We start from the raw sequence: 24,538 nt of genomic DNA, 5'->3' as shown, positions 1-24,538 counted from the left end.
TCTGGTGGCCATCCCATCCAGTTTGCAAAACCACGGCCTTGGAAAGGACACAGGCGTGTTTTGCAATACATAAAGGAACCGGGGGAGAATCATCATCTTGTAGAGCGCCACCCTCCCCAGCGGATTGAGCGGGAGGGATTGCCAGCGCGCCAGATCCGCTTTGGCTTTTTTGACCAGGGGGGTAACGTTGAGTGCCCAGCTCAATTCCGGGAGAAGGGAGACCCAGATGCCCAGGTATTTAAAGGACAACCGGCGGAGGGGGAATAGTGTCCTGCCAGTCAAAACACTCCCGGGAGGGGTGCAGAGGCACAAGGACCGATTTTCGCGAGTTCAAACGGAGGCCAGAGGCGCGAGCAAAGCGGCCCAAGATGTGGAGTGCACGGGGACCCGAGCGCGCCGGGTCACCAAGATACAATAGGACGTCATCGGCGTAGAGGGCGATTTTGTCTGCCGCGAGGCCCGGCCATTCCCAGCCCCGAAGGAGTGGGTCCGCTCGGATCAGGGCAGCAAGGGGCTCCATGGCTAGCGCAAAGAGGAGGGGCGAGAGTGGACACCCCTGCCGCGTACCCCGGCCGATCCGAAACGGCCTCGACAGTGCCCCGTTAACCAACACCCTGGCGCGGGGACGCGCATAAAAGACCCGCACCATTGCAACAAACTTGGGGCCGTAACCCATGTGAGACAGGACATCGAACAGGTAGGGCCACCCCACCGAGTCGAAGGCTTTCTCGAAATCGGCAAGCAGGAGGGCGAGATAAGGAGATATGCGATGACGGTGCGCCAAGGCCACATGAAGGCGACGGAGACAGTGGCGAGTGCCTCAGTCCGGCATGAAGCCGCACTGGTCCGGGTGCACCGAGCACGACAAAAAGGGCCGGAACCGCTGGGCCAGGACCGCTGCGTAAAGCTTGATATCGGTGTTGATAAGGGAGATAGGTCGATAGGCCGACCTGTCAGTGGGCGGCGGTGTGGACTTGGGCAGAACCACAATCGTGGCTATGTCAGCCTCCGGAGGGAAGGAGCCTCTCTTGACCGCCTCCGCATAGAGGGCACCCAACCTTGGGACCAGATGGTCCCTGTAGGTGGCATAAAACTCCTGGGGGAAGCCGTCCGGGCCTGGGGTCTTCCCGGCGGACGTGCGCCCTATCGCGTCCCCGATCTCCTCAGGAGAAATGGGGCCCTCCAGACTCTCCCAATCACCCGACCGAAGTCGGGGAAGTCGTACGTCGCTAGCGGCAAGCAGGGAGGCCAGGGACAGGTCCGACGCCCGGGCTTGGTACAGCTGGGAATAGTACTGAGCAAAGGCATCTGCTATAGCCACGGAGGAAGACTGGAGCGCGCCACCGGAGTCGGTAACCGCCGAGATGATGCGCAACGCCCTGGGGTAAGTGGCCAACCGATGCAGAAGTGCACCATTCTTATCGCCCCATCCGTATACCCTCGCCACTGAGGAGTGCCAGAGGAGCTTGGCTGCGTCCAGCGACCGTTGGCGAATCTCCTCACGCAGGAGTCGCAGCTGCCGGGTCTCGGCCGGATCACCAGAGTCGGAAATAGTTTGTTCAAGGCGCAGCGCCCGGGCCTCACAGACGGTAAGCTGCCGCAACTGCGTCTGGCGATGCTTTACCACATGCGCCTTCGCGGCTCCCCTAACTGTGGCCTTGCAAGCCTCCCAAAGGGTACCCGCCGAGGAGACCGACCCGTCATTGTCACCAAAGTAATGCACCAATGCGGACCCCACCTCCTTACGGAGCGTCCCGTCCTGGAGGAACCATGCGTTGAAGCGCCACATCTGGCGGGCCGCACGGGGCGGGGGGCCCAGGCCTAGCAGGAGCGGAGAATGATCAGATATCCCCCTAGGGAGGATGCGAATGTCCTGGATGCCTACACAGTCGGCGGGGGGGACAAAGATTGCGTCAATGCGTGCGTGGGTGTGATGTGCAGCCGACGTGTGTGTATATTGCCGCGCGTGCGGGTGCCAGATCCGCCATATGTCGCACAGGCCCTGTGCCTCCGCCCAACTCGCCAGTTGCCTCGCCCACGGCGAGGGAGTCTGAGACCGGACCCGAGGAGTCTAGCTGTGGGGCAGAAACAGCATTGAAATCTCCCCCAATAACGATAGTGCCCAGCGGAAGAGTCGCCAGCCAGGACGCGACCTGAGATAATGTTGGAGACAGCCCGGAGGGCGGCGCGTAAAGCGACAAGAGGTGGAGCGGCCGGCCCTCAAGCAGGCCGCTAACGGTGATCCCCCTCCCGTGGGGGTCATGTATCACCAGAGTCGACAAAAAAGGGAGTGAACGGCGCATCAGGACGGCGACCCCCCCGCGACCCGCGCGAGAACCCGGAATGCCACACCCGGTCATACCCGAAGAGCGCCAGAAAGGGACATTTCTCGCCGAGCAGATGGGTTTCCTGAAGTAGGAGCACGTCCGCTCCCGCGCGCTGGGCATATTTAAGGACGGCGGTGCGCTTAAGCCTGTCTAGCAGTCCGTTCACATTCCAGGACAGGATGCGCACCTGGAGCTAGGTCATCCATGACGGCAGCGGGAAGGGAACGCACCGGGGACGAGACAGCCAGGGGACGCCGGGAAGGCACCCCATGACGCGGGTCTGTGTAAGAGTGGGCAAGGAGCACGCGGGCCCGGGGGACCACGGACCCCACGTTAGGGGAAGGCAGCGGACGGCGGCAGAAGGTGAGCGACGGCGGAGCGCGCATGTGTGGCTGCATGAAGTGGTGAGACGACACGCGCGGTGTGGTGCAGCATGAGAGGCTCAGTGAAAAACAAACCCAAACCAAAAAGAACATTCTCACAAGGAGGAACAACCAACAACCCCCAAACCCCAACCCTACACTTCAAGAACAGAAGCATCTGTCGCCCGAACATAACCAACAGTCACAAGACCCCAAGCTTGGTCGCTCGGGTATAAAGAGCGAGGTGGACCCCTCCTGGAGTACGGATTCCAATGTCTTGTCCTAGGCTGCTACAGGGGAGTGCGAGACTGGAGAGCCCCCCACCCCCACCACCAGGCAAGGTCGCCGCCCCCCCCTGGATATGGGAATCAAACAAAGTCATATAGTGGGGCTGCGGGAGAGGTCTGACAGGTCAATGTGTGCGTTAAGAGGGGTAAGAGACCCCTCCGGCCCAGGCGACAGTCGGTGCCGGGACCCCCCAGCCGCTTGAGAGGAGGCACCGGACGAGGCAGAGGAGTCCCTCACCAGTCCGCCAGAGACGCTCGCGGATCGGGTCTTGACCACGGCCGCGTCGTTGCAGGGAGCGCGTGCGCTTCCTGCGCCGCGGTAGCTGGGGCCCAACCGCGATGCGGTCCCGGGGTCCAGTGGTGGCCGACACCACACCGGGTTGGCGCAGAGGTCGTTCCTCGGTAAGCCAGGCCCAGGCTGCCCTGGGGGTGTCGAAGAACAGTGTCTTACCCTGGAAGACGATGCGCAGGCGGGCCGGGAACTGGAGCTGGTACTGGAGGCCCAGGGAGCGCAGCTTTTGCTTAACCTCCGTGTAGGAGCGGCGTTGTTCATGGACCTCCCGGGTGTAGTCCGGGAAGATCATGATGGTGTGATTCTTGAAAGTCAAAGGGCCGCTCACCCGCGCCTCCCGCAGGATAGCGTCTCGATCCCTAAAATTGAGGATCCGAAGAATAAAGGGGCGCGGGGTGGCTCCCACCGGAGGTTTGGCCGCCAGCGACCGGTGCGCCCTCTCCACCACGAACCAGGTAGACAAGCCGACCGCCGGCATCCAGGACTTAAACCATGCTTCTAGGAAGTCGTCCGCTCGGCCTGACTCGACCCCCTCCGGAAAGCCCACCAGGCGAAGGTTGTTGCGGCGGGCGCGATTTTCGGCATCCTCCGCCCGTCTATGCAGTTCTTTGGAGTGGGTCGTGAGCTCCCGTACCTGGTCCTGTAGGAGGCGAATGTCATCCTCCGCCGTGGAGATCCGGGACTCAGTTTCCGTGATGAGGGTCGTGGCATTGCGGAGGTCTTGCCGCAGGAGAGTAACGTCCACCTTCACTTCCCCCAACCATCCCCTCCAAAGAGGTGCGGGAGGCATCGATGGCCTGGAGGATGGTAGCCAAGTCCTTATTCTGGGGCGGCGCCTCCCCCCCCGCCTGCGCCCGGCGGTTCCGATTTCGCAAAGCGGTCAATCTTCGTCTGATGGGACGCCGCCGGCGGCCTGGGGCCTTTTTCCTTGCCCATATTGGGCCCAGGGAGCACGTCCTGTCCCCGTCAATGGAGGGCGCCGAATGCGACCCAGGTTTCACCCGCCAGATCAGGGCCAAGGCGCCACCGCCCCGCTGCAGGCCCCTCACTGTTGGCAGCGCCCGATGGGCCACCAGCCGAGTCGCAGCACACGGGCCGCTGAACTGCCGCCTCCCGCCCCCGTTGGCAGGGCCGACCCAGTCGATGGGGGAGCACCGCAGCCCCCCCGGTTCAAGGCCAGCAGCTGGTCTCCCCTTCGGCGCAGGGGTCAGAGGGAGCCCCCGTCAGCCCAAACACAGCGCCGTGGGTGACCGCGCCGGGCCAGATGTCCAAGGGGCAAGAAAAAGGGGGGGGGCAACACGATCCAGGCACTGGCGCCGAACAGGAGCAGTCCGGCGCGGCGTCTCCACAAGCCGCCACTAAGGATGTCCGGTTGATGGGAGGGGGGCAATACCTCTCAGGCACTGGCGTAGGGCAAGAGCAGTCCGGCCCAGCGTCCCTCACAGGCCGTCGCCGTGGGTGGCAGGCTGATGTTGTGGCCTCACGCCCGGAGGCCGGCCCCAGGGTCAAGCAGGACAGCGCAGCCTCGGGGATCCCCCCAACAGCAGCGGATCCCCCGTCGGGCTCCCGAGTCTGGAGGGCCAGTAGGAAGCCGCTTCACAGGTGGCGCCAGTCCGTGGGCTGCAGCGCAGGAAGGGAGCGATCGCCTCAGGTGGGTCTGCGCAGCTCGGGCCGATCCGCCCGTCGGACAGGCTCCACCGCCGAGAACCCAGGGAGCACCCCGTGTCACCTCCGGGGGGGCGCTCAGCCTCCGCCGCCCCCCCCCCCCCCCCCCCAACTCACCCGAGGCTGAAGACGGGCACCGGCTCCACGCCACCGGCGCCCCCAACCACAGGCCGGCCGCCGGCAGCCTCGCGGCCTTTACCCCTCGTGCTGCGCCGCGGGCGCTGGTAGAAGGCACCACCGGGCGAGGAACCAGCCGGGCGCGTCCCGTTCAGCGGCGCCGCTTCCGAACAGCGTATCTCGGTCCCCACGGCTCCGATCCAGCCAGAATTTGCATCGAGGGTAGGGTGGCAGTCCAGCACCAGTCGACAGAGCGCAGCCAGGACAGCTAGATCGGACGCCGGGCAGATGTGAGGGGTCCACCATCCAGGAGCCTCACCGCGGTGCGGCCATCTTGGCTAGCGCCACCTAGCGCTCCTGACTCTTTATATTTTACCAAACAAATTACTATATATACGGTACACAATGAAAAACCATTGCAAGACGCAGCTCCGTTATTGGCTCTGGGTTCCTAGGGTTGTTAGTGAACCTACAAGGGAGGGGTGAGAGGCCTGGCAGCGAAGGGGTTAAGAGCTGCAGTTCTAAATAGAAAAATGGATACGGAATGGATAGCTCTCACTCTGGTGGGGAACTATGGCTACCTTAAAGGGATGCTAAACTACTTTCCCCACCCAGGACAACCATTGGTTTGGAAACAGAAATTAGATGGTGTACGTGCTACCTTCAATGTACAAGTTGGACATTAGTAGCTTCATACAAAGGTGGCTTGATTAGCACAACTGTTGTGGAGTTTGATGGGCTCCACCATTCACCCATTCTTGTACATGTGAAACACAGGCACACATACGCCCTTCATGCATGTGCCAGACATCATGGAAGTAAAGGACCCCAGTTATGCATGACTGCAGAGATTTTGAATGGAGGGAACCAGGAGGCTATCTTGCCACAGGTGTACGGGTAAAAACATCTACGCAAAGCCCCCCCATCCCGGCTACTGAGTTTAGTGCTACTACGGTCACTCACTAGAAAGGGTGAAATGAAATGTGAGTGCCACTTCAACATCAAAGTGCGGCTCTGATATCTTAAAAGATAAAGAGGAGGATCTCCAGCAGCTGCATGATTTTCAATTCATTTTGGGACCGGGGGGGGGGGGGGGGGGGGGGGGGGGGGACACACTCACCAGGCTACCCAGAAAAGGTACAGCAGAAGGGCGACTGTTCAAGACACATGCAGAACTTTCATTCCAACATTCACCCTTTCAACACACAAAAGGCACTGGTGACTGTTTCAAATGCAGTACTTCAAGGGATGGGGGCCCTTTTCGTATTTCGGTAATCACAGTTCTGTTTTATAAGGACAAGCTCTTCAATCACAGTTTGCAGTCCTCCAGGAGAACTATGGCCATAGCACCATTTTGAGAGCAAAAGATATGTATGCCCAATTCGCACCAGTGGAAACTTAGGCATGATGCACAGCACATGGACACTATTCGCCTTAGCGAAGGCTGGAAATAGAGGTCATTGCCCTAACATCTCTTCCTGGTATTTCTACCTATGCTTCTTACTCGAGGCACTCATTCCATCCACAAATAACATGTAAAACCATAAACCTTCCTTGACAGCGTGTTCTTCAATTGGATCTCCAGCAGTTTGCAGCTTAAGGTATAGGAGAACGTATCAGTTGCAATCGCATGTTAAGGAAATCTGTTTTCCAAAGTCCAGTTAGGGTAAACTATGCATTTGTGTAAAGTAGGAAGGAATTTGATTTTGTTGACGTCCTCCAGTAACTAACAGAAATGGCACATAAATGCAAGAAATAAAATATACAAATTAAGCCACAAAGTTAAAAACTCACCTCATACATTTTTCCAATACTTCCTTTACAAATTGTGGTTTCGGCCTATCAAGGTCCTGAGTGACGCAATCTGACCTGCAAGACAAATACAATTCCAACTGTACTTTGTATTTTAAAGAAGAAAGGTTAACCTTGACCTGGAACCGTAACTGGCACATCACATTACTACTCATTATATAACTAGCTATTTAAGTGACAGAATGTAGGAAATATCCACTTATGATTTACATTTAAAAGGCAAAAAGAGCCCCCACACTTATTTAACTGCTAAACGTATGTAGCAGATACAACTAGTCAAGTTTTATGGTTGCATGGAAACCACCACAACTACTTTTCCTACGGATAAGTGGTGCTTGGGCAACATAAGGCTAAAGTAATCACCACTAAATAGAACAGAAGATACCACAATAAAGGCAGAATTTGATTTGTCAAAAGCAGTCTACACTTTGGGGTCTCAAATGCACCTTGGAAAATCTCTGCTGTTCATCTGTGACTTTATTCCAGTTTAGATCGATTTATTTGCTCCAATGAATTTAAAAATTCCAGCAGGCCCAAAAAAAGTGCATCATTTTTCTTTTAAGTGTCATCAGTATTGAGCTCTGATGCTTTAATAACACCCAAACTGATTGCTGGTAGGGCATGAACAATTTATCCAACGTCCTTTGGGAAGACAATCTACGCTTAGTTCCAATAAATGGAGTATCTTGCATTTATGATATGTGGAATATGTATTGATGCTTTTTGTTAATGTGTCAATCACATTCTGGCTGAATGGTAGGGACCCGATACATGCAGTGTGGTGGTTTCTCTTTGGAAAGGCTACTTTTGTCCAAGGTAGGCATGCAAGCCTGCAGCCGTTTTATCCATACCATTCCTGAAGCCTGCTCTACATGCAATTTTTTCTATTTGCTTGACTAGGTTCTTCTCAAAGGGAATTGGACCCATTCATTAGGTCTCGGCTGGACAGTGCATGCGCAGTCTCAAAGAGACGAGTTTACAATTCAGTGGGCTTCAGCCAGTCCATAGATTTATCCTTCGTTCCAGTTTGTCCAGAGCATAAATGCGTCATGTCTTCATATGTTTGGCCCTCTTCCAGAGCATGGACTAAGTACTTGTGTTTATCTGCTGCTTCCGTTTTAGGAGCTACTTTTTTCTTTGAGCACTCCACACGAGTGCTCATGTTTTCACTTGCTCTGTCTACTCCAATTCTCTTGAACTCTGTTGCTTCTTTTTCTTCACAGATCGGTTTTATTTATTCACCTCCTCACCCGCCCTTGAGCCGTTTCTCCATTTTGCAACTTGCTTATGGTGTTTCATTATTAAAAAAAGAACTGAAATAGAAACAGACATTCCAAAATTGTTATAAGGATGCTTCACAATGTATGCTGTTTATCAAGCCAGGAGGCACCCACATGTCTTTAACAGTTTCATTTTCACTTTCTCAGTTTACCCACCGCAACCCTTTCACTTAAACATAATGCCAGCTTCTGCCAGATGAGTTGCAACAGAGCACACTACAGCTCAAGCAGATAAAAACAGGTCTGCTGTTGGAGGCTGACCATGCACCCGGGTATTGACCAAGCCAAGGAGGAGCTGTGGGAGCGGGACTCGGGCAGTTCATGCTCAGGCACTTTCTTTCAGTTTCTTTAAGAGCTGCTCCTGGTGTACTCTTGCCCAAATATTTTATTTCACCCATACTGTTTTCTTCATTATTGCGCATTAAATCGCTTTCTAATATGGGAGTTCAGAAAACAGCGCAGGCTGGACATCGCGCTGAACAGCAGCTGTGCTGCTATTCAATGTGGTTAAATACATTGACTTGAGGAGACCTATTGGCTCTGCCAATGCTTGTTTTTCCTCTGTTGTTGCCAGGTTCCCAGGTAACAGGAATAGATGCAGGGCAGAGATCATTCCAAACTTGTGCGACCAGCCTCATGCTTCAGGGCTCAGAAAAAGGTGGACATCAGGAGGATGCAATTTTCCAGCATTGGTAGAGCGTTTGAACTTTTAAATGAGGCAAACCTGGTTGACTCTGGCTACCATTCTTACCCACCAGAAGATGATAACTACCCACTTGCATCTTGACCTATTATTCAATAGGCAGCCTGGACACCAGGGAGCCCTGCACACCTCACCAGGTGTGGAACCTCAACTGGGTTGCTAGTGTTCCTGTAGACTGGGCCCAAGTCTTGGAATCCTGCATGCTGCTTTACTGCTGTGAACCGAGGAAATATAAAGAGATAACCTGCTGGCAGTGTGATGGAGCAGGACATGTGACAGAAGGTACGGCGACCCTTTCAGAGGTGCAGGTGATAACATCCTGCCTGCTGTGGGGATGTGTGATCATCCACAATGGCTTCCTCGTGGGTGAACATGGTGTGTGAACAGTGATCTAGCCATCGCTTGGCTGCAGGAAAAGTGTGAGCATTCAGGTGAGGCAACCACCACCCCCCCCCCTCCCCCCCTTCCCACAATCATCTGATGAAATGAACATCTGTGGTGTAGGACTTATGGCTGAGAAAACGTTTAGCTCTCACTTATTACAACAATGAGAGGACAGCTGGCTGGATTAAGCAACAACTTATTGCAAAACGGTAACAGGAATGACCACATGAGTTGCAGATTTAACAACGAGCTCAGCACTAGCCATTATGACCGACCTCTTCCCAAGGAACCCTTAATCCCCATGGTATACCACACTGTTATAGGTGACCTGCCAAGGAAGACTGACTAATAAACCTAGTTGTTGCTATTATCCAAATTAATCACATTCAATTTACGGACCTCCACAGGATAAAAGGTTTAGTTATCCCTGCTGTGCTACAAACCTAGAGATCGCTCCATGAGTTAAATTGTGTGCCTATCGATATTCTGACTCAAAGCACTGGTCATGTACGAGTAGCTGTCTAATTGCTATATTTGTTATGCAGAACCAGGTTCTCGCTTGGCCACATTTTGCGATATTAGGCAAGTAAACTAAACTCTGGTGCCATTATTTCCTCATGTGTAAGCTTTGGTAACAGATGCTTATTCTTGTAAAACAATTTATGGGTTTATACTTTTGCGCATCATTAACAACGTGGAATATACATTTGCCTCACAATTTCACATCTGCAGACTGAATTAACACAATTGCTTATTTTTAGTACCTTAATAGTTTTACATTTGCGATACAAAAATACTGTAACAGGACCAAGAACAGAGGTCAAACATTTGCATGTCGGGTTTCCATTGTATAAGGTTTGATCTCGTTGTGAACACACAATAATCTAGATCACATACATTATTATTTGAGGGTTTCAAGCCCCACTTTAGCTTCACTTTCAATATAGGGCCCCAAAATATGGAGCCCAAGGGATCGAAATCCTTTTGTCACTCCGCTGGCCTTGCGCAGCAGTTTTTCCATCTCTGCACACAATGATCAATGCCCCTGGTCAATTTATCCAAGGGTGGGGCCCCAGCCTCCCTCCAATGTCAGGCTAGATCTCTCCTTGCAACCAGGCGGCCCATTTCCACAAGTGTGCAGAAAGCACAAGGCCCCTTCCCATAATGCCCAGCAGGGCAAGAGTGGAGGGTGAGCCAGAAGACTTTCCTCTTCTACTATGGATGCTGTCAGATGTTTTCCTAGTTTTGCTACCCCATTGGGGCTAGGAATATTTTCTGACTTTTAGATACTCTGCATAACACTGTACAGGAGAGGTTTCATGGCACTCACTAACATTTTTTAATTTTGTAAGAAAACCTTTTAACATTTCATTGAGCTAGAAATCAGTTATTGATTGAGCTTAATCAAGTTTAATAAATTGTATTTTGATTGATTTTGATTCTTTGGGTGGTGCTTTTACACAGGGACACATTGGCTCATGAAACTGAGCTGTGACATGGTCTCCGATTCAGTAACTGAGCGAGGTTTGACTTCGGAAAATTTTGGGGTATCCTTTTGTTCCCAAATAACCCCCAGCTACTAAACAATACATTTACATTTTATTGTAAAGAAAACCTACATAAAGTGGATACGTGAGTGCGAGGGATGGCAGGTAATAACGTCAGTGTTTATTTTCACTAATAAACAATACTGGTAATAGCATGAGAACAACAAGGGCACACACCTCTTCTGTAACCACTCCACCTACAGCTTCCTGCAACCAAACCAAAACATATCCACACATTCAACCTTCACTAATAATGTGCATTATCACACACCTCTACACATAGTAACAGAAAAAACCTGCATCAGAGAAAAAAACACGATAGTAATTACTTACTCCATAATATAATCCTGAAATTTAGACAGCATTTGCCTATGTTCCAGGCTGCACCCTGGATTCACACCACCTGAACTTTATTCATTATCCCCCAAAGTAAAAGAAGACTGAGTCATCATCATCCCTCACAATTGAACTTGCAATTTCATTTCCCTCACCAGTACTATTCCTTTCTCTAGTTCCACCTTTAATTGGTACCATTCCTTACTTCAGGCTTTAATACACCTAAAAACGCACTGGCATCATCCTTCTCGACCACATGGATGGTGGCATCCATTGTGCAATCCATCCATCCACATGGATGGTGGCACCCATTGTGCAAGAAGGCAGCTTCGCACCCTATCTTTCATTGATACTCAGGTGAGAGTCAACAATTTCCCTTCTTTCACCTTTACTGAACTGCTATAAGCATTGATCACTCTGGCAAAGGAATCCATGTGATATGATCAGGTCAGACTATTGCTTAAAAACGTACCACATCTCCAGTTATCTCTGACCTTACTACACTTCCCTCACACCATCTGTGTACTTCTTCATATGCTCTACACTTCAACTGCCTCCCTTATTGTCTGGTAGTCAACCATACCATCTTTCCCGCACTTCCTCTTCAATTAGCAAGGGAATCAGATTTGAACCTGGCTTCCCACCTCTTAGCACAAACAGATACATTTGTCACTGCATTCGGAGCTGCCCTGCATGTAACATTCCTTGAAAGCGGTTTCTCCAAACTATTCCACAGTTAAGGCCACCAGCTGGATGCACTGGTCTACCACCCTGTAAAACCTCTCAACCTCTGTTGAATTCCAGATTGTTAATGCCCTATATGATATAAATCAAACACTTTCTTCCTAAGCCCAAATGGCGTGATAAACTTGTGTCCTAGAGAAAGAATCCCATTTCCCAAAAGGTCGTCCTTCTTGAAATGTATGGCATGCTGTTAACCCCACTCTTAGCACCGTCCATTCTTCTGGCCACCCTATATTAATGTAATGTGCAACAGTTTTGATTACAAAATCTGTCTCCTTCAGACCTTCCTGGGACATGCTAAATCTTACTAAAATGCTTGTAATTTGGCTGGCACTCAAGCCTACCCTACAGTCATAGACCTACGCCCACTTGGTGATAGCATATCAATCAGTGGTTTGTGGACCAACCTTCAGAGTAAATATTCTAACACAAAGTAAACATTCTATAATCTTCTATTGCCAAACGCACAAGTAATTCTCTTTCTATAATTGACTAACTTCTCTGACATATGTAATGACCTGCAGTCATATGGTACCACCTACTCTTTACCATCCTCACCTGCATCAAAACCGCTCCTATCAAACCATTGCTAGAACTTACACTTACAAAACACTCCTTGCCAAATACAAAATATTTCAAACATGAAGCATTCAGTATTTCTCTACTTGGGCTAACTAAATGTTTCCCCTTGAGCTACCCTGCAGTTGAACTTTGCACACGTTAAGTAATACCTTCAGGGGTTCAATTTTAGATGTACAGTTCTCAACAAAATTAGAGTAAAGCCCTGCCAATACGAAATAAGATCAACTGTTCCTTTGTTTCTCGTGGTGGCACTTCCACATGACAGACGATGTAGTGACCTAAAAACTCTAGCTTTTGACAACAACTTGCATTCGTCCAATTGCAAAATTGGACCCAAGACAGCTCTCAAGATGCAATCACGCCCCTGACCTCTTGCACAAAATCACAACTAGTGGCACCCAAACTAAATATTCTACTGGCTCAATTATCTTCCTTCTGCATAAGTCTTCCATACGCTATGGGGTATATTTCTTACCTGAAGACTCACTAATAAGCATGCTCCTCTATTGTTATGCTAAGCTTTAATCCGTTAAACTCTAAATTCTACACTGAAACTCGTCTTTACCCATCCCTTAACCTTGACACAAAATCACCTCCTTTTCCCTATTTATGTTCTACTGTTTCAGTACGACAAATCTTTCTAGTCACAAAATATACAGGTGGAATTGCCCCATAATCTAGTGTGATCCCTAGTTCTTTATGCACAACACCAAAATGGACTCTCCCCTCTCTGAAATGCACACATTCCCTTTGGTTCTCCTTACTGAAATATTCAGCACTTCCCAAAATAGCATAATGAGCCAATCCTCTATTAATTCCCCATAGGCACACATCCGCAGAATGCAATATTCTCGCCTTCCACAATCTAATTCCAATGATCCTTCTTAAAATTGTGTTCTTGGCAACCATTACTCCCACCTTCTCCCCATCCATATTAATATTGCATGAAGACAGACCACCTTTTTGCCTACTATTGCGGTCTCCAATGTCCTGTACCATATTATGGGCCGCTTCATGATTAAACTATTCAGCCTCCACTGAGATTAAATCAACTTTGGTTGATGCACTCTTAAAAACTCTAATGAAGTGTCCTTTTCTTTGTACTTACTACAGTTTCGGTCAATGCAGGGAACCCCTTGAATTATCCATGTGCTATTGATTTCCACTCATGTAACAGTGAACAGGATTCCTCCTTGCCCCTCACTTGCTTACATATTCCCTGTTAGACACTGTTGGGTTTCTTGAATATAGCATTTACCTCAGCACCTGCTTCATCTTTTCTTGAACAAATCGCTCCAATTGTTCTTACCCTTAGCTGATACGGATTGTGTCATTTAGCTTCAGTTGAGATCCCACCCACAGATGTTACTGCACTTTCTTACGATTAGTAGTCATTAATTTGGTCATGATGCACCTGTTTGTAATTTAGATGTTTAAAATAGCACATCGCAGTTAACGACCTTAAAACTTCCACATTCACTGCTTTCATATTCTCCTTGTTAGCTTGAATAAAATGTATAATTTTTCATAACAGTTTTCCCTTTCTTTCCTTACTTACATCTGCCTTGAGGCAAATCGATTAACATATTGATGGTCCTGGGATCTCTAAAGGAGAACGATTCCTTTTCTCTTTAAGGTCAACCCCTCAAGCCATGTTTCTATTATGCGTTTACTTTGGAGTGTACAATCTAATCATTGGAGTACCAAGATACACCTAAAATACAAATTTCCTAACGCATGGGTGGTTCACAGATGTTTGTAAAAAGCGTGGTGGGGATATATTGCTCAACAGTCTACTAATATAAATAGCAATGATAAAAAAATAAATTAAATTACAAAGAGTAGGGATGATTGTCCCTGTAGGTTAAAGAAACTACAGGAGTAATGTAGGCTAAGCCTTCTATAACAATCAACTTGCTCTCCAATACCATGTACAGAATTTGAAATTGATGGCGCCCCCACATCAATCAGCAAAACTATGGCTTTAATGTCAGGCTAGACATGAAGAGATAGCCCTTGCTCTATTTCATAGTATCTCACAGCCGTTGCAGTTTCGTATGGAAGCCTAATCTGGATAAGAATTCCTTTTATGGCAACAAATGATCAACAGTAGACCATCTCAGAACCTAGATAACTATGTATGACTGACTAGGTCATCATAATGCAAGGGAAGATGACATCAGCAAGGACAGACATCAAAACCGTATGAATTCGGTTTTATTCTGCTGCATCAATACCCAAGCATTACCAAAACCGGTCATCTCCTAAGGAGCCAGACGGGCAGTGTGAGGAGGGGAAGCTCTGCAAGAAGTATGCCTGTGACCAGGACTCAAGGCCAAGACTTGCAAGTCTCCCTGCTGGGTGATGGGACATCACCTAGGAAATTCAAGACCACCTGCACTTGCCTACAAGAGCGTGACTTGTGAGGAAGAGGAGAGCACTGGACGGAGCGAGGTCCAGTGGGGAGCCCTGTTGAGTGGACTCCTTGTGCAAGGTGGGAGGAAAGGCTGCTGCAGCAATAGGGCCTTTGCCCATGTGCAGGACTGAGGTGGCGACGCTTGTACGCCAAGAGAGGGCCGCCATTAGGCTAGGGAGAATGAATATGCTACTTACCAGTATGCATCTGTTCTTGGCATGTAGGGCTGCTGACATTCATATCTGTGCATAGATCGCCGCCTAGTGTTGGGTCCGGATGTTTGCACGTTGTTGTCCTGGAAGAGTCTTCGAAGTATCCTTGGATAGGTGACTCCTCCCCTGGACTACAGTGCGCATGGGCATCCTCTCCATCCTCAGATTGTTTTTCGCCATTGTGGCAGTGATGGAGTAGATACAGAAAGTGATGACCATGCTTGCAATAATTCTGAGAGCTGCAGCTGCGACAGGCGCCGGGGAGGAGGGAGGGCGATATGAATGTCAGCAGCCCTACATGCCAAGAACAGATGCATACTGGTAAGTAGCATATTCAGTTCGAGGCATGTGGGCTGCTGAATTCATATCTGTGCATAGAATACATAGCAGTGCCCTCTATTGGCGGCGGCTACCCGTGCCAGCTGCAGCGGTCTGAAAAAGTGTTTTGAGAACAGCCTGTCCTACAGCTGCCTGCTGTTTTGACTGCACATCTACGCAATAGTGTTTTGTAAATGTGTGTGTAGTGGACCATGTGGCTGCTCTGCATATATCATGCAGGGGAATGTTTCCTAGGAAGGCCATGGAAGCCCCCAACTTGCGTGTTGAGTGGGCTCGTGGTGGAATAGTTAATGTGCGTTTTGCCTTTTGATAACAGATTTGAATACACTTAACTATCCATCTGGCTATCCCTGCTTTGGAGATGGCGTTACCTTTGTGGTGTGGGGCAAAGGCAACGAACAGTTGTTTTGTCTTCCTGAAGGGTTTAGTCCTGTCGATGTAGTACATGAGGGCCCTCCGTACATCTAGTGTATGTAATGCCCTCTCTGCAACAGTTTGTGGGTTTTGGAAGAAAACGGGCAGTTCAATAGTCTGGTTCATGTGGAACTGCGATATTACCTTGGGCATGAATTTGGGGTTGGTACGTAGTACGACCCTGTTGGCGTGAACCTGAATAAATGGCTCTTGAACGGTTAGTGCCTGGAGTTCACTAACTCTTCTTAGGGAAGTGATCGCTACCAGGAAGGCTACTTTCCAGGTAAGGAATTGAATCTCGCATGAGTGTAGAGGTTCAAAGGGTGGACCCATCAGGCGTGTGAGGACCAAGTTGAGGTTCCACATTGGAGCCGGTGGGTGACTAGGTGGAATGACTCGTTTGAGTCCTTCCAAGAATGCTTTGATGGCAGGCACTCTGAAGAGAGAGAGGTGCTGCCTGGTTTGCAGATAGGCTGATATTGCGGTCAAATGGACCCGTATAGAGGTGTACGCCAGATTGCATCGGTATAGGTGTAAGAGGTAACATATGATGTTGTGGATGGATGCGTCCAGCGGGTTAATGTCATTATTACCGCAATAAATGACGAACCGTTTCCATTTGGCTGCATAGCAAGCTCTTGTAGTGGGTCTCCTGGCCTCCTTGATGATGTCCATACAGTCAGGTGGCAGATTGAGATAGCCAAACTCTAGGACTTCAGGAGCCAGATCGCCAGGTTCAGCTGTTGCGGATCTGGGTGCTGAACCTCTCCATGGTTCTGCGTCAAATGCGCGGGTTTGATCCGCAGCCTTTGATGCGGTACCACGGAAAGTTCGAGGAAGGTGGTGTACCACGGCTGGCGTGCCCACGTGGGAGCAACTAGGACGAGTGTCAGGGAGTGTTGTCGGAGTTTGCGAGCCACCAGCGGTATCAACGGTGCTGGAGGAAAAGCGTACGCAAATTTGCCGGACCAGTTCATCCATATCGCATTGCCCTGCGACTGCGGGTGTGGGAATCTGGCGGCGAAGCTTTGGCATTTTGCGTTTTCGCTTGTCGCGAATAGGTCTATTTCTGGGTGACCCCACTGCTGGAAGTACGGTTGGAGTACCGATGGGTGTAACTCCCACTCGTGCATCTGGTGGCTGTGTCTGCTGAGCAGATCCGCCATCTGGTTGTCCTTGCCGGGGAGGTGTTCCGCCATGAGGAACATGTTCCTCTGAATGGCCCACTTCCACATGCTCTGAGCCAGATGAGACAACTGTGGAGAGTGTGTCCCTCCCTGCTTCTGTATGTAGTACATTGCGGTCATGTTGTCCGTCCGGATCAACACGACCTTGTTGCACAGATGTACTTTGAAAGCCTTCATGGCCAGGAAGATTGCCATCAGTTCCAGAAGGTTGATGTGCATCTTCTTCTGTTGTGTCGTCCATAGTCCCTGCACTGTGTAGTGGAGTACATGAGCTCCCCATCCCTGGAGAGACGCGTCCGCTGTCAGTACTATTTGTGGAACAGGCTCTTGGAACGGTCGGCCCTTGCAAAGGTTTTGTGGATTCCACCAATGCAGAGAGTTGTATGCCCGACCGCTCACCAACACTAGGTCTTTCAACTGTCCTTGAGCCTGATTCCACTGACGTGCTAGGCACTCCTGAAGTGGGCGCATATGTAATCTCGCGTGCGGGACTATGAAGATGCAGGAGGCCATCATGCCTATCAACTGCATAAACACTCGCGCTGGAAGCGAGTGGTTGGGTCTGAACTTGGAGATCAGCGCTTGTATGCCGTTGATCCTCACTAAATTTGGCTGAGCTGTGGCCGCCAGAGTGTCTATAGTCGCACCTAGGTACTGTTGTACGTGTGCGGGCTGGAGATGAGACTTTGGGTAATTTAGTGAGAATCCCAGACTGTGAAGAAGGTGAATGGTACGGGACACGTGGCTTGCACATTGCTGGGCCGATCTCGCTTGAACGAGCCAGTCGTCTAGGTAGGGGTAGACGTGTATGTGCTGTCTCCGTAAATGTGCCGCCACCGTAGCTAGGCACTTTGTGAAAACCCTGGGCGCTGTTGTCACGCCGAAGGGAAGGACTTTGAACTGATAGTGCTGCCCCTGAACAGTGAACCTGAGGTATTTTTTGTGTGAGGGGTGGATGGGTATGTGAAAATACGCATCCTTGAGGTCCAGTGATGCTAGGAAGTCTCCCTGCTGGAGAAGCGGAAGGACTTGCTGTAGAGTGAGCATGTGAAAGTGCTCCGAAAGAATGTACTGGTTCAGGGGTCTCAGGTCTAATATAGGCCTGAGCGACCCGTCCTTTTTTGGAATTAAGAAGTAGAGGGAGTAAACCCCCGTGCCCCGCTCGTGGACGGGTACGACCTCGATAGCGCCTTTTAGAAGCATACTTTCTACCTCTTGCTGTAAGAGCGTCAAGTGCTCTGAAGACATAGGACGGTTTCTTGGTGGTATTGTGGGTGGAGTGGAAGTTAACTCCAGACAGTAACCGTATTTTATAATATCTTTGACCCACCTGTCCGTGGTGATGGAGTTCCACGTGGACAGGAACCGTTGTAGCCTTCCCCCGACAGGTGTTATGTGGTCGGGAGGAAGGGAGAGGGCGTCACTGCTTGTTCTTGGGGGAGGACCTGGTGTTGCCGTAGCCACGTCCTCTGCCCTTGGTACTGGAGCCACGATAGCCACCTCGGGTGTTCTTATCGTAGGTGGTCTGCGTATTACCCTTGTTATATGTTTGTTGTGACCCCTGTCCTCTGCCTGCTCCCTTGTTTCCGGGGCGACGAAAGGAGCCGCTCCGAAAGGACTGAGTTTGTAGGGCGCCCATGGACTTTGCAGTGTCCGTGTCCTTTTTTATCTTCTCGAGGGTGGCGTCAACCTCAGGCCCGAACAAAAAGTCGGGGTTGACAGGCTGATTAAGGATATTGTTTTGTACCTCAGGCTTGAATCCTGAGATACGTAGCCAGGCGTGACGTCGTAGGATGACGCTAGTGTTGATGGCCCTGGCAGCCGTGTCAGCAGCGTCTAGTGCACATTTGATGGCAGCATTTGTGAGTAGCTGTCCCTCTCTGATAAGGATTTCTGCACCTTCTTTGTAGGGGTCAGGGAGGTGTTGAAGGAGTTGCTCCATTGTGTCATAGTGCGCCCTATCGTAGCGAGCGAGGAGCGCTTGAGTGTTAGCTATGCGCCATATGCTTGCAGCTTGTGCGGCAACTCGCTTGCCGGAGGTCTCCAGCACCTTGGACTCCTTGTCCGGGGGAGGAGCGTCACCCGTTGTCTGCGAGTGTGCCCTCTTGCGGGCATTCGCCACAACGATGGAGTCGAGTGGTAATTGTCCTCTGATGTAAGTAGGATCCCCAGGTGCTGATCTGTATTTCTTATCGATCCTGGGGTTTATCACTCGTGCCCTGGTGGGTTCCCTGAAAATGTCAGTGGCTGGCTTAAGGACCCCCTTCAACATTGGCAGAGTCTTTACATGTCTTTCTGAGGATGCAAAGGTGTCCATTAGAAAGTCATCTTCGATGATATCAGAGTGAAGCTGTACATCATGGTTGTTCGCCGCCCGTTCAATCAGAGCGTTGAACGCCGCAGTATCCTCTGTGGGTGACGTTTTTGCCCCATATAGTTGTGGGTCCTGTGCATCAAGAGGTGCACTGGGGTCTGCAGGGTCGCCCCAAGTTTGGTCAGGGTCCTGCTGGTCATCAGGGTCCGTGTCCACATGGTAGGGGACTTGTTCACCCATGTAGTCCTCCAATGCATCCGTGTCGGAGCGTGTGGGGGAGGCCCGGTGTGGATCCTGGTAGGGTGAATGAAAGGGTTCATACAGGAGAGGTTCTGTGTCCACAGGCAGCTTCCTCTTTAGCGGGATCCTGAAAGGTTCCAATGGCGGTTCCGAAGTTATCCTTCGGTCGTGGAGAATCATCCTGCCAGTGTCGGCGTCGATGACGCGTGACGGTGACGGCTCGACAGGCGTAACCGCAGTTTTGGTGGCCTGTGTCCTGAGTTGAAACGCCTTCGGGATTGTGGATGGAGGCAAGCCGAAGGTAATGCTGGTCGGCACCGACGAAACCGCTGGATCGATCGAACCCGACTGGTCCTGGAGGGCAGCCTTGGTTTTGCAGCCTGGCATTGCGCCAGGCCGTACTCGGGGCGCCTTAGAGGTCGTGGCCCCCGCCAGGGTCGTCGAGGCGGCTGCAGATATCTTCTGCGCCCGTGGTGCATCGAGCCGAGGTGCGGAGATCACCGTCGACGTCTTCGACACGTGAGGTTTCGGTGTCGTCGAGGGGGTGCTGCGAGGCGTAGCAGGCGGGACGGCCCTCGGTGTCGGTGGCGTCGACGCCGGTAACCGAGCAGGTTTTTCGGCGCCGATGGCCTTCTTCCGTTTGTCGACTCCCATGTCGCCCGTCTCGAGTTCGGCACCGAAGTCCCCCTTGGTGCGGTCGGTGCCGACACGGTGCGCCGGCGTCGAAGGTGTTGAAGGCCTCGATCCGACTAGCGCCACTTTCAGTTTCGGTTTCGTAGGAACCTGAGCAGCTTTCGGTTTCGGTTTCGTGGAAGGGAAACCAGCTGGCTTAAGCGGTAATGGCTGCCGCTGAACGTCCGAGGCCGGGCCCGAGGGCGGGGCCGAAGGACTGCGTGATAGGTCTCGGGTAAGGCCCGAAGGCGATCCCTCGACCGGAGCCATAGTCTGTGGCACTGGTGAATTCTCGGTTTGAACAGGTAGGCCTTGTTCATCATCGGAGCTACTCTCTTCGGCCCCTAAGGCCTCCTCGTCGTCTCCTACCTCGGTGTCGTCTTCACCTCTGTGGAAGAGTGACTCGTCGGCCTCGTCCGATCCGGGTTCTTGGTCGGAAACGGGACTGGAGGGTAAGACTTCTACTTCTTCGACGTCGTCCGCGTCGTCGAAGATGTCAGCTGGGGCCGGTGCCGCGTGCTGCGCTTCGAGCCTCGCCGCTCGACGATTCCGCAGAGTCTTCTTTGAACGGAACCGGGCACAGGCCATACATGTCGACTCGTCGTGGTCCGGCGAAAGGCATTTGTTGCACACCGGATGGACGTCGATGTGTGGGTACTTCGCATTACATACCGGACACCTTTTGAATGGCGTCCTCGATTCCATCGTCGAAGTAGTTGATGGACAGGTAAATGCGAACAAAGTCGGTGCTGGAAGTTAGTAAACTAACAGAGAGTATCGAAAACCGATCGATAAACAGTACCGACGCGAACTAAAGGCCTCGACAAAATTTTTTCCTAACTTGAGCTAAGATAGCACATCCGAACCCAATGGCGGAAAAAAACAATCTGAGGATGGAGAGGATGCCCATGCGCACTGTAGTCCAGGGGAGGAGTCACCTATCCAAGGATACTTCGAAGACTCTTCCAGGACAACAACGTGCAAACATCCGGACCCAACACTAGGCGGCGATCTATGCACAGATATGAATTCAGCAGCCCACATGCCTCGAACATATAATTCTGTGCGGTAAGGGGCAAAGCCTGCAAAGTAACTGAGGCGACTCATATCCTAGGAGGGGCCACAGTGGAACAGACTGCCGTGCTTTTAAGGGCTGAAGGAATACTCGTGCAGTGCTGATTGAACCAGACCACGTAGACTGCGAGGTGTGGTGACCTGTAGGTCATCAGGAGCAACGAGGACTGTGACTGTTCCGACTCCGTTTATCAAGTGAGGACTCTGTGGTAGCATCATCACCCAAGCTCAGGGTCGAGAACTAGAGCATCAAAATAACAACCCCCCCCCATCCCCCCACGTGAGCATGGAAACACTTACCAAGCAGGTGGAGTGCAGGAAACCTCTGATCACTGCTGAAGTACAACAGCGAGGGGGAGCGTGCCTGCCATGTGCAGCGACTGAGTGCACGTGCAGTCAACTCACCTGATCAGGAACTGCGCTCCAGTGAGCGCCCACGGGCAGGGTGCACTCCAGGACTCTGCACACTTGATTCCTACCAAAGCGGGTAAGACTTCTTTTGGGCCTATCGGCTCCTGCAGAACTTGCTGCTGAGAGCACCGATGTATTATGACACTTTTGACTTGAATGTAAGAATCAGAGTGGGGACATGGACTGTTAATATGGCATTCTGTGGATGTTGTCAACCGGGAATGGGGAATGACTACTATCGCTAAAGCAAGGAGTGAGTGGAACATGGTACTGCCATTGAAACACTAAAGCCTCAACCTCAAGGGGAATTGTTTTACTGTTTGTAAAAGTCATATTTCCTTAGCGATAGAAATAAAATAATTCTCTATTTGCATAAGTGAGTATTTGGATAGAAAACTGCTGGTGTGTGCATTTTCAGTTGCAAGCCTGTATTCACTAATCTTCATCTACCCCTCCGCCAGAGGAAGCCTTGGACTGCTTCAACACGTGTACCACTAAGTCACGTGCAGAAGGGGTACCAGCCACAGTTGCTCAGAATCCATAGTGGGCCGGGCCCTGAAGTAAAAAGCCTGAAACCCCACTGTTGGCCTAGTAGTTCCTGCGTGCCCAATGGCCATCTGAAAGGGGTTTTGACAGATATATATGGCTTACTATTCTGATTCAAATATGTGAATATTTGAAAGAATTGGTTACTTCCTGAAGGTCCAGTTCTCCACGTCGGAACCTTTCACATATGCCCATGCGACACTCCCCGTTCCCCATTCAGAAGCCCATTTATTGCACACTCTTCACACTAGTGCTTTGAAATCTGAGCTGTGGTGGCCTCTAAAGGGAGTAGAGAGATGACGCTTCCACCTCACTGGCTGACGTTTGGTTTGCTTCAAATGAGCTGCATGTGCTACTAAACAAGCACTGCTATTCAGGCCTCTGGCAAATGTAACACTATTTACTGCTATTTAAATATACCACGGATTCCCAGCCCGACTATGGGGAATGATTCAAGCACACAAATCAAATAACCAATGTTGGAGAACAACTTTTAAACCTTACATAATGAATATATGGCATTGAATGTCATTCGTATAGATGTGCTAGGCTGAGTTTGCACAACAAATTAAAGGCGATATTGCAATTTACAAAACATTTAGTGATTCATTAACTGAGTATTAAAAGGATTTTATATTGATAAGTAAAAATAAAAATAAGTTTCTTCTTCTATAAATATGTCAAGTAATCACTTACCAATCTTCCCAGCTCCAGCGAAATTGGAAGTTACTCAGATGGTGAGAAAACCAGTTAACCAACCTTAAAATAAAAAAATTGACAATTTTTAACAGTTTACTAAACCAAATAATCAAACATGTTTAACATACCAGAAAGCAATAAGGGATCATAAGTGCTATAGTAAAGTTCCACACTGAAACATGGCCACAATATGGAGAAAGAGTACTACTGAGCCAATCCACCAGAATAGTCCAGGATGAAAGGAGGAGAAATTAGCGAAATTCCAATTTGGGTTCTTAAGGAACAAAACTGAATTACACCATAAACTTTACAATAACACAGAAAACAAAGAATAACAACTAATTATTACACTTACTTTATGGAAATTCGAAATTGTGTTAAAGCAAAGGCATGTGAAGATAATTCATTTTGCTGTCTCAGTTCAACAACTAATTAAGCAAAAAGTTGTGCTAAAGAAATAGAAGATGTACTTATAAAGGTAAATATTTCTTGGGAGCTGTACAGTAAACCTATATATAGTTTTAAATATCACTCCGCATTTTGGAAGGACAATATTTTATCCACGATATGCTGGTAGAATACATTAGAATCTGAGGACTTCACAATCTTGCTAGGGGTAATTTAGGCCTCACAAGGTTATGGTAAGTGCTATATAAACACTGGTACAATACAATGGGCACACTAATGTGGGAAACATCCTTTACAACGACTGCGTTACAACGCAGTCCATTACCCCGCATTTGTTTATTCCGCGAAATCTTTTACAACACAGAGCTTTACACCGCAAACCAATACAACGCATTCCCCATTCCAACGCCCCGGTGGAGTTAGAATAGTAAATTGCATTGTAATAGACAATGCGTTGTAATGGACTGCGGTGTAAAGCTCTGCATTGTAAAAGATTTCGGGGAGTAAAAAACGTGGGGTAATGGCACACATTATAAATGCGTGCAGTGTAAAGGGTCATATTCCACTAATGTAGACCTCTGGCCGCAGGTCTCCTAGTCGCTTCAGGCACAGAATAAATATAGTCCGAGTGATGGTAGTAGCTTAAAACTTGCCTAAACACAATGGGATGGGATCAGATCTGGAAGCTGCCAACTGAATGCACCAAGCGTGTATGGAAAGAAAGGAAAAACAATTCCATGACTCTTCCCATGAATGCCATATGAGATGGCAGCATCCAGGAATGTACCCTGACTCTCCGTATCAAAAACTGTGCAGATATCCAGCAGAAAGAGCAAACCTGTGAGACAACCATCTGCAAACACTGCATTTAGAAAAATCACAATGTGTCAGACGGTGTACTTAAAATATTCCTACATTTCACCCATCTTTCACTAGGTCGTAGAAGTCAACCTGCTAGCTTATACTCAGGCGCCTAAATCTAGGAAACTTCTTAATAATTTTCCTTGAGAAACGGAAGAACAAGATTTCACAGTACGGGTCTTGTGCCCTGACAAAAATAGGATAGAAAATATAAACTGAAGCAGGGCAAAAGGACGAGTTATGTCACAAAGGGAGTGCCCTCTGGCAAATAGACCAATAGGCATTCAGTCAGCCTAGAACAAACACG

General features: G+C 50.0%; 1 protein-coding gene across 1 annotated transcript in view; it reads right to left on the bottom strand.

Moving 5' to 3' along the window:
• The window catches only part of NCBP1 (nuclear cap binding protein subunit 1), a 614,484-nt gene that overhangs the window by 396,322 nt on the left and 193,624 nt on the right, over positions 1–24,538 (bottom strand). Inside the window, exons 13-14 of the mRNA XM_085636602.1 lie at positions 22,960–23,022; positions 6,845–6,919 (exon numbers count right to left, since the gene is read on the bottom strand). Of these exons, the coding sequence (XP_085492728.1) occupies positions 6,845–6,919; positions 22,960–23,022 (138 nt within the window). The remainder of the gene's footprint in view (positions 1–6,844; positions 6,920–22,959; positions 23,023–24,538) is intronic.

Source organism: Triturus cristatus, chromosome 2_1 (assembly GCF_964204655.1).
Source record: "Triturus cristatus chromosome 2_1, aTriCri1.1, whole genome shotgun sequence".
Lineage (NCBI taxonomy): Eukaryota > Metazoa > Chordata > Amphibia > Caudata > Salamandridae > Triturus > Triturus cristatus.
This window is presented reverse-complemented; position numbering and strand designations above follow the sequence as displayed.